This window comes from Anarhichas minor, unplaced genomic scaffold (genome assembly GCF_050575085.1).
Source record: "Anarhichas minor isolate MPS153535 unplaced genomic scaffold, ASM5057508v1 ptg000055l, whole genome shotgun sequence".
NCBI lineage: Eukaryota > Metazoa > Chordata > Actinopteri > Perciformes > Anarhichadidae > Anarhichas > Anarhichas minor.
This window is the reverse complement of record NW_027466501.1, coordinates 1552617-1566165: the sequence shown is the minus strand read 5'-3', so window position 1 is coordinate 1566165 and position 13549 is coordinate 1552617. Positions and strand designations below refer to the sequence as shown.

Sequence of the window (13549 nt, the reverse complement as noted above, 5' to 3'; positions counted from 1 at the left end):
TGTGTGTGTATGTGTGTGAGCCAGGTTTCACGCTCGTGTCAAGCGTTTAAATGTACTACTCCGAGCACAATTGTGGGTGTTTTTTCGGCTACAAGGTATGCTGTACATGTAGCAGCACGGTTGCTGCTGTTATTTACATTGTGGTAACTGAGCTCAAGCCAAAAACGTTCCCACAAAGCCACAAATGTATGCAGAATTAGCTATTAGAGGTTCCTGTTTTCAATGTAAACAGACATGTAGATAACTAGGAACTGGAATACTTTACTTTGGAAGAAAACTTTAAAAAGTCATGATTCTCAGGCAAGTTCTAAAGTTATAAGACATTTGGAGAAAATGATATCCTCAGGAAGTGTAAGTCACACTGAATTGACCTGCTGCTGCTGCAACATCTGTCCTGTAAATGAGGGTGACAAATGAACGGGATACATTACAATAATGCACTTCCTGTTGTTTTTATAAACGACATGCTGTTCTCCTTCACTGTTCTTGCTTTGACCAATGAGAGGGACTATAATTCCTATTTAACCTGTGAGATTGTGAGCCAGGAAGTACAAGGGCTGCCTCTAGGAAAGTGGCAGGCGATGCAATATAAAGAGCGACAAAGTCAGTGTAGGGAGGAGGTTGCTTCAAACAAACACAGGACTTTCACCCTGTTTGTGTCTTGTATGAAACCAAGTCAACGTTGACTTCTTTTACTAAACTTTTGTTACGTGACTTACACCCGAGAGCATGATATATGAAAAGAACGGATTTAGCCGAAACCATTCTTTACCTAAACCAAGTAGTTGTGTTGCCTCAAGAGGTTCTGATCGCTTGTGTTGCTGCATTTTCGTAGAAGAATGGACAAAATTTTAAAAATAACGTATCATAAGATATCATACGCACCATTGTATGAGGGTACGTTGCCTCATGCTGTGTCTTTGCCTCACGCCTTCCCCTCTCCCCTCCCTGGAGATGGATTGTGTTAAATGTGAATTAACAAAAAAAACTGTATTTCATTGCTGTAAGGAAGACAACCAGGAGTATAGCATCTATTAAAATGGTCTCTCTCTCGTTCTCTGCAGATCTTTCAGGTGAATCTAGTGATGTCCATCCTGCTGTATGTGATGGTCCTCGTGTACCTCTATGGTATCCAGGCGACCAACATGGACAGCAGTCGCCAGGGGCAACAGCAGCAACAGCCGAGTCCTGACCCCTTAAACTCCCTTATCATCGAGCTGCTTCAGGCGGATCTGACGAGGGGGAAGACCAGGGGGAACCAGAGTCAACAGGGGGAAAGCAAGGACACCGAGCCCCCGGACACGCTGCCCCCCCTCCTCAGTGCAAACTTACCTTTGGAGGAGCAGGGCGATGCGGAGCAGTGGGGGACGGGGGGTCGCAGCGACGACGCTGCCGACCAGGAGGTGATGCTGTTGAACTCGGACGTTCTCAGGCAGCACAAGCGGTACAACTCGCCTCGGGTGCTGCTGAGCGACCGGCCGCCACTGCAGCCGCCGCCGCTGTACCTCACGGACGATTATGTCAGCGTCGGATTGGACGGGGCGGCGGGAAACAAGACGCGGAAGAGGCGCTACGCCGAGCACAAGAGCTATCGAGGGGAATATTCTGTGTGCGACAGCGAGAGCCAGTGGGTGACGAATAAAACCCAAGCAGTGGACACGGGGGGTTACCCTGTCATCGTCCTGGCCAAATTTAAAATCGGTACCGCGCAGGACATCAAACAGTTCTTTTATGAGACACGCTGTCGGACCCCTATTTCCTTCAAAGGTGGCTGCAGGGGCATCGATGACAAGAACTGGAACTCGCAGTGCAAGACGACGCAGACGTACGTCCGAGCGCTGACGCAGGTCCGCAATTCAGTGGGCTGGCGGTGGATACGCATAGACACCTCATGCGTCTGCGCATTGTCAAGGAAACGTCGCAGGACTTAAACAAAACCACGCAAGCCCACGCTGGCGACTACCTGTTTGGAGTTCTACTTCCTGTATTGGATTTTACTTCCTGTTCATGGCGCTCCCCACCACTGGGTGATGTGTCATGGTGGTGAAGAGCGACACTCTAAAATGAAACTTCTACTGAAGAAATCTTGGGTCCGTTTAAATGATATTTCACTTTAATGCGCTGCAAATCTACAAGCCGGCGCAGAGCCGCTGTTACGAAAGAACTCGTGTGAGAGGGGCCGGGGGGGGGGGGGGGGAGGGAGAACTGTACATATAAATTATTTAAATTATATGAAATGCATGTAGTTTATACATGTTTATCTATCTATATATGACTTATGAATATATTTGTGTTATTTATTGAAGGAGGTCTTCGTAAAGGAAGAAAATGTCTTCAAAAAAAGGAACGAAACAAGCTATGAACTCACTTTGAGACTTTAATATGGAGCTGGGCGGCAAAGATGCTTCACGGTAAGATTGTACATGTGCCTTGACCAGTGTGGCTGCAGAGCAGAGAGATAGGACATGGTAATTCACAGACAGCAGTTGCCGCACATTTTTTGGAGGGATGAACCTAAAAAGGCATCCTATGACACCGATTGGAGATTTGTGACCAAACAAATATAGATTCACACCGCGGGTCCATTCACTCTGGGAGACAGTTTTGACGAAATGTAAATTTGGAATTCCTCTTGTGGAACCTGCTGGCAGTGACTGACGGAGATTCAAGAAGATCCAACCGTTTGGTTTTCATCAGACCACCTTGACTCTGTTCACCACGTTTTACTCTCAACTGTTATCATAAGATGTTTCTGTTTCTTCCTTTTAATAAAAAAAACTATATTTCTTAAAGTTGGAAGCATTTCATTAACAAATACCCATTTTGAATTTTGAAAAAAAAAGTAACATGGTGACAAAGATTGCAATATTGTCAGTTTTTAGATGGGCTTGGAAAAATAGTATTTTGACGCTAAAACATGCATGCTACCAAACTTTGAATGTTGGGATTTGAATACATAAGGGGAAGCTACATAATAATATAGAAACCTTAAAGAAAAATGGCACGCCATTTAAGTGTTTTTGACACGTTGTTTTTGCATGAATAATGCATGGTAAGTTTTGCTTTCTTACCGGGATTTGGTGATAATACCAAGCATATAGATTAAGCCCAGTCTCATCCTTTAAATGTTTGATCGAGGCAAAATAACAAATAATTCCACAATTCCCAAGAAAATTGTCTGGCGGTGTCTCCCAGTCGTGTGTTCAGGGACTTCTAGGGAGTTAAGCCACTAAGAGAAACACTGACGGATGATCAATAGTCATTTATTCTGATATCCGATCAGATGTTTTACACTTTACTGTTATCTTGACAGCACAGAGAGAGAACAGAGATATCAGAATGGGGCTTAATCAGATGGGGTCAGTGGTGAAAAGACATGGACGATGTAAAAAAGTGACAAAAGGTGTTAACATTTTCGTGTGTAATACTGATGCTTTAGAGGCACAAAGTCCTGCAGAGGCCTCATAGTTTCACTCAGAAGGTATTGTTTTAATGAGGGACTTATACAGTGGCTCCCACTGTGTGCGGCAAGGAAAAATACAAATGAAATCAAAGCCGAACTTCAGCAATGGTTATCCCAGTGGCATTTTTATAATCGATGATATTAGTCACAGTATTTACAGTTTGGAAAATCCAGAGGCCATTCTGAGGTTCAAAGCCTGGACTTCAGGGTGAAATTGAAGAGCAAACCAGCCTAGGTCATAATGTTCCTTATTGTGTTTCTGCTAGTACATACAAATAGGTCCTAATCAAGCCTGAGTGGGAAAAAAGACGACATACTGCCTCAGGGAAGGAGGTCTCCTAAGCAGTGAAAAACAACGTGTAAAAATAGGGCAATAAATGTGACATTTAGCAATGCCCAGATACAAATCTGAGCAAAGCCACGACATGAATGGAAAGAGACACAAAGATCTGGCAAAGCAAATCACCAAATGTGTAGAGAGACGGAAACAGACCAGAGATGTGATTGACGAAAGATATGAATCAGTCATTAATCAGTCACTTAGAGTGTTTGTGGAATCAAACAATCCTCGACAGAGTTAGTTGACTGCTGCTGGATTGAAGAGGGCTTACCGCACACGTTTGTATTCAGACCATTATCCTAGGAGGATTGGCTTGGCATGCATTTGATCTTTGGCTTTCAAAGGAAACATCCACCTTCAATCACATTCAAGCAAAGTAAAAGATAAATAACTGTTGTTACTTAGAATTTTTAAATATGGGAGATTATGTCCAGATGTTTCCAAGAGCTACAAGTTTGCTGAAGTTTGGTAGCAGAACATTTTACAGTGACCTTACTAAACAATGTCAGGTTTTGTTGTAAAACAAACAGAATCAAAAAGTTATGGCTTCTTGCTAAAGCTGCCAACGTGCATCAATGATGATCAGTTACATAGGAAAAAGGTCTATGAGTCAGATAATTAATATTTAGATACCAACAGAACAAACGATGCAGCTACGGTTTACAGTCTGATTAGCAACTTGAGTTGAGAGTTGACATGTACGACCGCAGTAGCCAAAGTAGCCAATTCACAAGCCAGTGAATCTGGCTTGCTGTGCTTTGTAGCGTTAGTACTCCACTGCTTGTTTTAGTGGTTACTGCAAAACCTCCCCTCAGTGAGTCGCTGACTTCTCCTGAGTCGGTTTAGTTCGACGTTAGCCTGTTACAACGGTCGGAATGGCAACGGTGCACATAAAAATGGCCAACGCTCTGACCATCCGGCTACGTTTATCTGAATAGGAATGTCCCCTCTACTCCTATTTTATTCTTATGTATGGCACAGTATACACAACGCATTCGAGCCCAACGTGTACTGTGATCCTGCATTTAACCATAAGTCTCTCTGCTACTTTGTGGCTTAATTTATGCTGACGAGACAGTTATATTCTTACGAAAGATTATTTCCCTTTGAAGCTTTTACTATAACATATTTTGTCGCCAACAGACTTTGACAGAAACAATGACGGCACGAACCTTGGCAGTGGCGTCCGTCTAGTCATGAGGTCATCCCCTGCTGATTAACTCTCACCAAGAGACCAGCTTGTCACAAAATGTGACAACACCAATAAAATCTCCAAGGGAGTGTTCTCCCATGAACACACCCTGCCTCCCTCCAACCCCACTGTCCTCAGGCCAGGGATGGTTTCTCCCCATTGTTCCTTGGACATGTGATCACACACGTACCCCTTCTGAGGCCCATTCAGCCACGGCCTGAAAAGTTGTTTGATTTATTGTTGATTTGAGGCAGGTGAGGGGAGCGGCATGAGGGAGCAGCAGAATGTGTCGTCTCTAATGACCCAGGGGTTTTACAGAAGGGTAAAGCTGACATAAGGAGATGCACATACATGCAGAGCTGGAATTTAAAGTGGTAATCTCTTATTCTAAGAGGAGCTTACCACTTGTCAGGCTGCAGAGAGCAGATCAGCAATGTGCTGACTGAATGTGTGTGCTCATATTTAGGTGTAAAGGGCAAATTTCAGTGAATGAAAGAAACCGAACCCTCAGGCAGACTAAAAAAATCGGTGTAATTATGAAGTCAAAATTTGAACTATCCACCTGATCAAATGCTGTCTGAATGCGGCGCGTTCACTCGCCGGGGACCATTTGTGCTCATTCGCATGAATCGCGCCATTCACGGCAAACGCGCCGGAGAGGGGGCATGGCATATCGCCCTGGAAGCCGTTCAACTGTCCGCCATTTCTTTCCGCCATCAACCATGGAAAAAATACCTCTATTTGTGCTTAGTACTTGTAGTGGAAGTCCCAGATATCCCAGGAAACTAAACACCGTCTTGTCTGGGTTCATAACATTTTCCGGAGGAGCTCCGTGAATTTTATCGAGGAGTATTTCACTGTGTCTAGCTGGTTTACTACAGCTGTATGAACACAAAATAACAGATTTTGCTGTGATTTAACTGCAATAAACTAACGACAAGCAAATAACTCTTAAAATAATTGTTTTCTCAACGGACCTCGGATCGATCGATGCTATTCTATGCTAACATTGTAGCAGCTCCATCAACACTCAAAATAACGTCATCCCGGCGTAAATACGGCAGCATCGTTTGTGCCATATGGTTTATACACATAGTTTGGTCTGGTAATATGAGGCATCGTAGAGCTCTGGGTGAACACAGATGGCTACAGTATTTATTTCCTGATTCAACAACGGCAGGACATCAGTGATGACAGGAGGAGCATCTCAACGCTGATAGGCTGTGGCGCCATAGCCTCACGCGATTTTTTCGCCGAAGTTGAAATATTTCAACTCACACGAAACGAGCGAATGCCGCAAATGATGCGAATTCGCATCATTCACGCCAATCGCGCCGTGCCATGGCCGACCCCCCCAAACCTTCCTGTTATATGTTTTGATTGGCAGCATTATTAAAAAATGAGTATTGTTTGAGAAAGATCAAATAAGCATCTTTATAATATTCCCCACGATTTCTTACATATTGTGGCATTGCTTTCCAACCCTGCTAGCTATGTTACCAGACTTCAAATGAAAAAGATCTATTTTGAGTAAATTCCGTGCCTTTGTACTCATTTCCCCCCCACCTATTACAAATATGCCCAGAGATAGCACCAGCCTGGGTGTTAGGGTCTTCATTTATATCCGTTGCATGCTTGACAATGAGGAAAAGAAGGCGGATTATAATCAGGGAAATATGATTCTTTCAGCATTAGACAAAACCTGCTTGACAGACGAAGGCGTAAAGAGGGCTTGCTGAACTTCACAAGGTGTTAGCCCCCATCCTACGTTGATACCTGTAGGGGGGATTTGCAGAGAGAGCCCCAGAGCCTGGTGACAGCCTGAAGCTCACAGGTCACATGTTTTTACAGATGGCAGGATCAGAAGAAGGATAAGATGTGTCCACAAGACTTGGCAACTGTTAGTCATGCTCATTGTTGCTGCTGTATTTCTGACTGTAGCCTATTAGGTCAATACAATATTAAACTAAGCCAACAAACTTCAAGCTTTGAAGACCTCTGCCGGCAAAGTTCATCTGTTTATGTCAAGATATCTCAAAAATGTCTGAAGTGATTTAGCTGGAATTCGGTGCATCAGGTGATAAGATGATTGTGTTGATTGCCGCAATAAAATACATTTATCTTCTTGGCGGTCAGTATCAAGCTGCGTTGTTGCTAGCCAAGTGTGGTTGTTGTTGTTTGTTTTTTATCAGGATATCAAACGATTAGACAACAAGTGTGAACCATTATGGAAGCCGAGGCCCTGTGAGACCTTTTCAGCAATGTGCTCTGCTGACTGTACTTGGGTTAAGAAAAGTGGCAGGCTGATATATTAAAAGCCATGAACTCAAAGGAAAAGATAAATGACCGATCGAGAGAAAGGCTAGTGGGTTGCAAATGTCATTCTTTAAAAGTCACCAGAATGCAGAAAACAATGTTTCTGAAACCTCCAAGACCACCACTTTGTTTTCTGAATCCTCCATATTTTTGAGGTATAAAGTTTGGCAAGTATGACCACGCCACTAAACATTACCTTATTGCTTAAGGGTGAAAACAGGTTTATTCAGAGAGACAGTATGAAAAACATTATGTTTTTTTTAACATTAAATCATGTAAACATGTTCTATTAGAAACCTAAAATCAAAAACAATTTTAAAAAAGCTTGATATGTCCCCTTTAAGGCACGGCAGTTAATGCAATTAATTAATTTGGCTCTTGAGATAATAAAAGAGGCCATCCATTAATGTTCAAAAAGTTGTTGTACAGTTCCCAAACCTGCCAACATTTAAGGATATGAGTTGTGTATGGGAGCCAAGCTTTCATGCCAAAATATTTGACTTTCCGAGGATTAAACTCTACTTTAGGGGGCCAGGCCGTACCCAGAACAAGTGCTTCGTTCAATGTTAAACATTCCACTGAACGGCTTTGAGGGATCCACTAATACCATGTTTTTAAACTCCCAGTAGGCTATTTCAAGACACAAGTCCTAATATGGTCCTCGGGGAGGCCAACTCACAGTATTGCCAAACATAGGTATGTTCTGCAATACATTTTAAATCTATGCATGCTGCGCCATTCCTCAAACTCTTTTTAATGGGGAGATAAGTCACCCATTATGCTGCAAATCAGGAACAAGTTTATTCAATTTGGTTAAAGGTCAATTGCAAGGCTGCAGACATGAAAATGATTTTGAGCCGGAGATACGATTCAATTTACAAATTGAGTTTGCAAAGTTGTACTGCAATAGATTTAAAGTGACATTTCCTGCCACTGATATATTTTCTCTCAGTACTTGGAACAGTAAACTTTGATCTATTCAAGCGAGAAGGAGTCAATGATGAAATTCCGATGCCGTGCCAGAACCGGAAAAACTGAAGCTACCACACATTAGGTTATAGAATCAAAACAAAACTTGAACAATGTTTCTGAAGCACAAGTGTACAAAATACTTATCCAGTAATGTGCTTTCCTCTCTATCAACATGTCACATAGTATTAGTGCTGGCAGAGGTCCTTGACATTGGAAGGCAAAAGGAAAACAGAGGCTTTGCCAAATGCTTGATCAAAAAATGAAAATAAAAATCCTCAAAGTCTTAGGGGATTATTAAGTTATACAATACATTCAGTATTGACACTGGCAGTGGAATAGAGAAGCTGTCCCACATGGAGACATTTAATTGGGTGACAATGGGAGGCCTGTGTACACGGCAGAGGGTGAGCCCATATTTGTATGCACACAAACACACACACACACACACACACACACACACACACACACATCAGGGGATAAGTAGAGGAAATGAGAAAGTGCGTTTCGCCTAAATGATTGACAGGGGAAATTTGTTGAGATGTGAGGCCGTCTCTGAGCAGGCCTGCAGTGTGAACATCTGGACATAAACGCAGCATTGACCACCCACTGGGTCTATGAGTGCATGTGTGTGTGTGTGTGTGTGTGTATGTGTGTATGAGAGAGAGAGACAGAGATCACGGGGGCTAAAAATATCGCAATGTTTCAGGCTTTTTAGAGCCGATATAAGGAGTGTGGTTTCCTCTACAATAGTTTGGAGAAAGGGCGAACACACACAGAAAAGGCAGTCTCTGAGGTCTCCTCCACAATATCCGCCTATATGTTTCAATTTCGAACAGTCAAGTCTATTTTAAATGGACAGACCATCAATCAACAGCTTGACAGTAAAACAACACAACCGAACAATGGAACAATTTTGACATGGTTATTTCCCTATAACGTTTCACAAGCACACAAAAGAGTGTGAGGGAAAAGGAAATCTGTGCAAGCAACAAAGTATCTGAGCACAAGCACACAGTTTGAGCAGAAGTAGAGGAAATCCGAGCGCAATCAGGGGCTATTTGATTGTGAGGTCAGGATTTTGAGGGAGAGCATAAAATAATCTGAGCGTGAGAACCATGAAGCTCCATAGTGAAGCTACTATCTACTGCGCTTGTGTGGAACTCGAGCTTGGTGTCGGCAGCCGTCCGTTTGGAAGTATAACCGAGGCTTAAGAATCATATTGCATTTAGCACGTTGCTGATTTTGGGCAAAGTGCATTTGGTGTCAGAATCTTTCAGAATAAAACAAATATTAATATGACCCTTGAATTATCCTTAAGTTACATAACAGTAACTTTGGGAAAACATAACTCTATTTCATGTGATTTTGTCTGTTTTGGCTTTACTTAAGGGATTATCGTGTGTTGACGAACGTCTGTAGCGGTCAAGCTACAAACATTTCTGAAAAGGTAGCATTTTGGATATTTCCTTCCAACCAACAGCTACAATATATGGACAACAAAATGTACATCATTCACAAAATGTTGTATGTGAGAGAAGTCAGATATGGAAGGATATGGAAGAGGGGGGAGGTAGAGAAAGTATAACTTTTACAGCGCCCTTATGACTCAGTTGAAGGTATCGTGACTGAGTTACAGAAGAGGTTTTGTTGGTTCTGATCAGTTTAGTCTTCATTGTCTCCTCTTAGAAAGTTTGTTAGATCCTGTGTGAATGGTGTGTTTGAGTTTTGCCTCTTGTGTTGCCCTCTTCCCAGGTCTCCATGGTGGAGAAGAGGGAGTGTGGCTCAGGTCCTATATGTGTTTGGCAGCACATGGAAGCCGCTCGATGTCGTCCATATTCGATATGTTTACGATCACTAAATATTTTCTCCATGATCCTCTGGTTTTCATTCAGTCATGCCCTTTTTAAAATGTGCTTTACGTATAGTCATAACACAACTGTCGAGAATGCGTCCAGGGAACTTACAAAACAAACCAACCAAAAGTCCAAAAAACATGTTTCCTTGTTTTCCATCTTTTAATTCTAATGGACATGTCATTATGCTCAGCAGCTCAACAGTTATACCTCGACCCTGTTTGGCACCTAAAAACCAGTCACCCCACCAGAGCCGACTCCAGTGCAATGACTCGATGTCTGCTGCTTCGTCCAACCAAACGTGTCTCCAAGACAGTCACAATCAGAGGAATGTGCCAAAAGTTAAAAAAACATGATGAAAAGAGTCTTTGTGCGTTCCCCTCTTCACCCTCTCTTAGCTCCCCTGAGCTATTTCGAATTTACAGAGAATGAAATTAATTTGACAGTTTTTCTATTTTAGTAAAGGATGTTTGTTGTTCAGTGAAGAGTAGGTCTGCTGATTCACACCTATCCAAATCTTTGCATGTGTTGAATGTCCAGGGTCATATTATGGTTTGAAATCCCCTGGTCGTTCAGATTGTATGCTTTTCCTCACACTGTTGGGCCTGATCGGGATAGAATTCCACATTTTAAAGTGTAAATGTCTGAATGAGTATGTACAGTATGCATGGTAAAGCTTCTTGATTGTATACAATATTCTAAACTCCACAGAAGGAATAAGAACAACAGACAAGGAATGCCAGTAAAATCCCCGGTTTGACTACAAACATGCAGCGGCCGTCTTTCAAGCAACTGAAACTGAACAGAACATTCCTCTCTGACAAGCGCCAACACTTGTTCCCTCACAACAGTAACTGCAACAGTGTTTGTTTGTGTTGTACATGCTTTAAAAATACATCATTACGTTCTCTACAGACCTGTTCCAAAAAGTTTTGATTTATTGTTTGTAACTTAATTGCTTTAATGATGCAGTTGTAAGTTTTTATTGCATGCAACTATTCAGTCATTCATTTTTTAGATAAACACATTTTCATTCATTTACAGAGAGTTCGTAGGTTCATGCAAGTCAGGAAACTCTTGAAATGATGAGATTGTGAGATTAAATCATAAATTTTATTTCAAGACATTAGGCAATTTTCCCTTTTATTGGAGAAACATAGCCAATTCAGATATTGTCAATATCTACTGGGAGAGAGAGAGAGAGAGAGAGAGAGAGAGAGAGAGAGAGAGAGAGAGAGAGAGAGAGAGAGAGAGAGAGAGCAGCGATGGTAGAACGAGCTAGACAGTGAATCAAGAGAGGGAGAGCCGTTGGTAAGAGCGTTATTGTTGTATACATTGTTTGTTTGGGGTTTTTTGGGTCGGGGGGGTGCTGCATATTTTTACCTTGAAGTTTATTGTCGCAAAAGGGAAACTTAGTTGCAGAGCAATGTAAAATGGGGCAATAACAACAACACAGATCAGGCATGATAGACATCTAATAGTGGCTCACATGATATCACAGCATGGATCCAATAAACAATGTGCATGTGCATACAGCACAAGATTTTGTGCAGGCTGTCAAGAATAAATTATAATGAAATTAAAAACCTTTACCCCTAAACAACTTTTCATCCAGCGCCATCACCAGGTCAACATTTTTAATTAGTCCAAATGACCAAATATAAAATACCAAAATTATTTTTGTTTGCATGACTTGGAAACTCGTGGGAGCGAGGTGGATTAGGCTGCTGGCAAGGTGCATCAAGGCAAATATGATGTGGGGAAGTTTTCTGACCACAGAGAAGTTTAAAAGGTAATTTTTAATGAGAAGTGTGCAGAAAGCCTGTGTGCAACACGAAAGAGAGGACAGACTGTCTGACAGCACTAATAGCAGGATAAACGCTAAAACATCGAGGTCGACTTCCGCAATAGCTGCTACTTTATGGTGCATGGGGAATTCAATGGCTATCACTCTTGTTTACATAATGTCTGTGAAAGCCAAAGCGCTGATTCCTCCAACGTCTCACATTGCCTTGAAAAATTACATTAAATACCTAAATTGTTTTTACAGGGATCTTTCCTCCATTTTTTTTAACTTAAAATATATTTTACCCTCGATAGAATTAGTCCTTTTAATAACGCTTGTTATTTAAAAAATCGTTACAGTTTGGGATTAGGATTTGACTTTGTGTTTTTTCAGTGTGGCGTGTCCTAGATGACTGGTCTGTTTCCCATGTTGAAGAGAGGACGAGGGTGTAGGACAGAAATGTGAGCTCTAAGCTTCAACGAGTCAGAGAACCTCTCCACAGCCCTCCTGTTCCCATAACTCTCTGACATAATGTTATTTTAGTCCACGTTGAAGTGGAGTCATAACCTGGTCACTCTAAATAATACCTCGTCTGTTCCTCTCACAGCTTGAGTACCCCAGATTTGGTCATAAAACCTCATGTTTATCTTTGTATGTCACAAAAAACGGCAACTCCGGTCTCTAAGCGGATGGATCACCAAGAGAAATATCATTCATTTTACTGCGGTTCACAGAGAGATGGAATCATTAATCACTGAGTCTGGCAACCAGACAAACTTGACTCAAATGTATACTCCTCCACTTACATGCAAGTGGAAGATTGATATTTTGTGGAAACTATAAATACGCTAACTACGTTGGTTGAGCTACATCTCGTCAAAAAATGTGTTTACAGAGCCTGTTACTTTATAGAACACAATCTAATTTTTATTGGGGACCATTTCTTTAGTACAAAGTAGTTCCCATGAAAACTGTCTATGGCAAAGTCTGTGGATTATCCAGAGGCACCAGGTTATCGTTGGAAAGACATTACTTCTGTATTTGTACCCATGCCAGCGGCGTGGCTCTAGGAATGGATCGGATGGATTGGCAGGAAATTTGATGCACACATTCATGGTCCCCAGAGGCTGAATCCGCATTACTTTGGTTGTCCCATGATTTTTCCTATAGCGCCACCCTGAGGTTGACATTTTTGGTGTTGAGTAAAATTTACTTCTATTGGATTGCCATGAAATGTGGTACAGATATCCTTGTTGCACAGAGGATGAACCCTACTGACTGCTGGGATCTCCTGACTTATGTAGTGCTACCAGCAGGTCAACTTAAGCAGGATTCCATCATCTTCTAGATGGATTGGCACCACATTTTGCACAGATAATGAAGCCTAAAGGCCACCATGAAGTTGACATTTGTGGTTTTGAGTCAATATCTCACCATTAATTGTTTTTCCATTAATGGAGCCAAACATTAGCATCCTCATCAGGTCAAAATGTGGTTTATGAGCAAATAATTATCTTTTTGTTTCGTGCTAATTAGCAATTGATACCCTAGGGGATGAAGCGGCCAACCTTCAACTGCAATATCAATAAGTTCTCTGTATTCTTTCCTTTGTGCCTTGTATAGTGCT

The 13549-nt window shown here is 42.0% G+C and overlaps 1 protein-coding gene across 1 annotated transcript; it reads left to right on the top strand.

Moving 5' to 3' along the window:
- Positions 1 to 1076: 1076 nt before the first annotated feature.
- On the top strand, positions 1077 to 1931 carry ntf3 (neurotrophin 3). Its single transcript, XM_076076160.1, has one exon. It carries the CDS (start codon positions 1086 to 1088, stop codon positions 1929 to 1931), a length of 846 nt encoding a protein of 281 aa, XP_075932275.1. The 5' UTR covers positions 1077 to 1085.
- Positions 1932 to 13549: the final 11618 nt, after the last annotated feature.

Bases quoted from the DNA above. Each gene is read 5' to 3' on its own strand.
- ntf3 (XM_076076160.1), top strand. From the start codon at position 1,086: ATGTCCATCCTGCTGTATGTGATGGTCCTCGTGTACCTCTATGGTATC.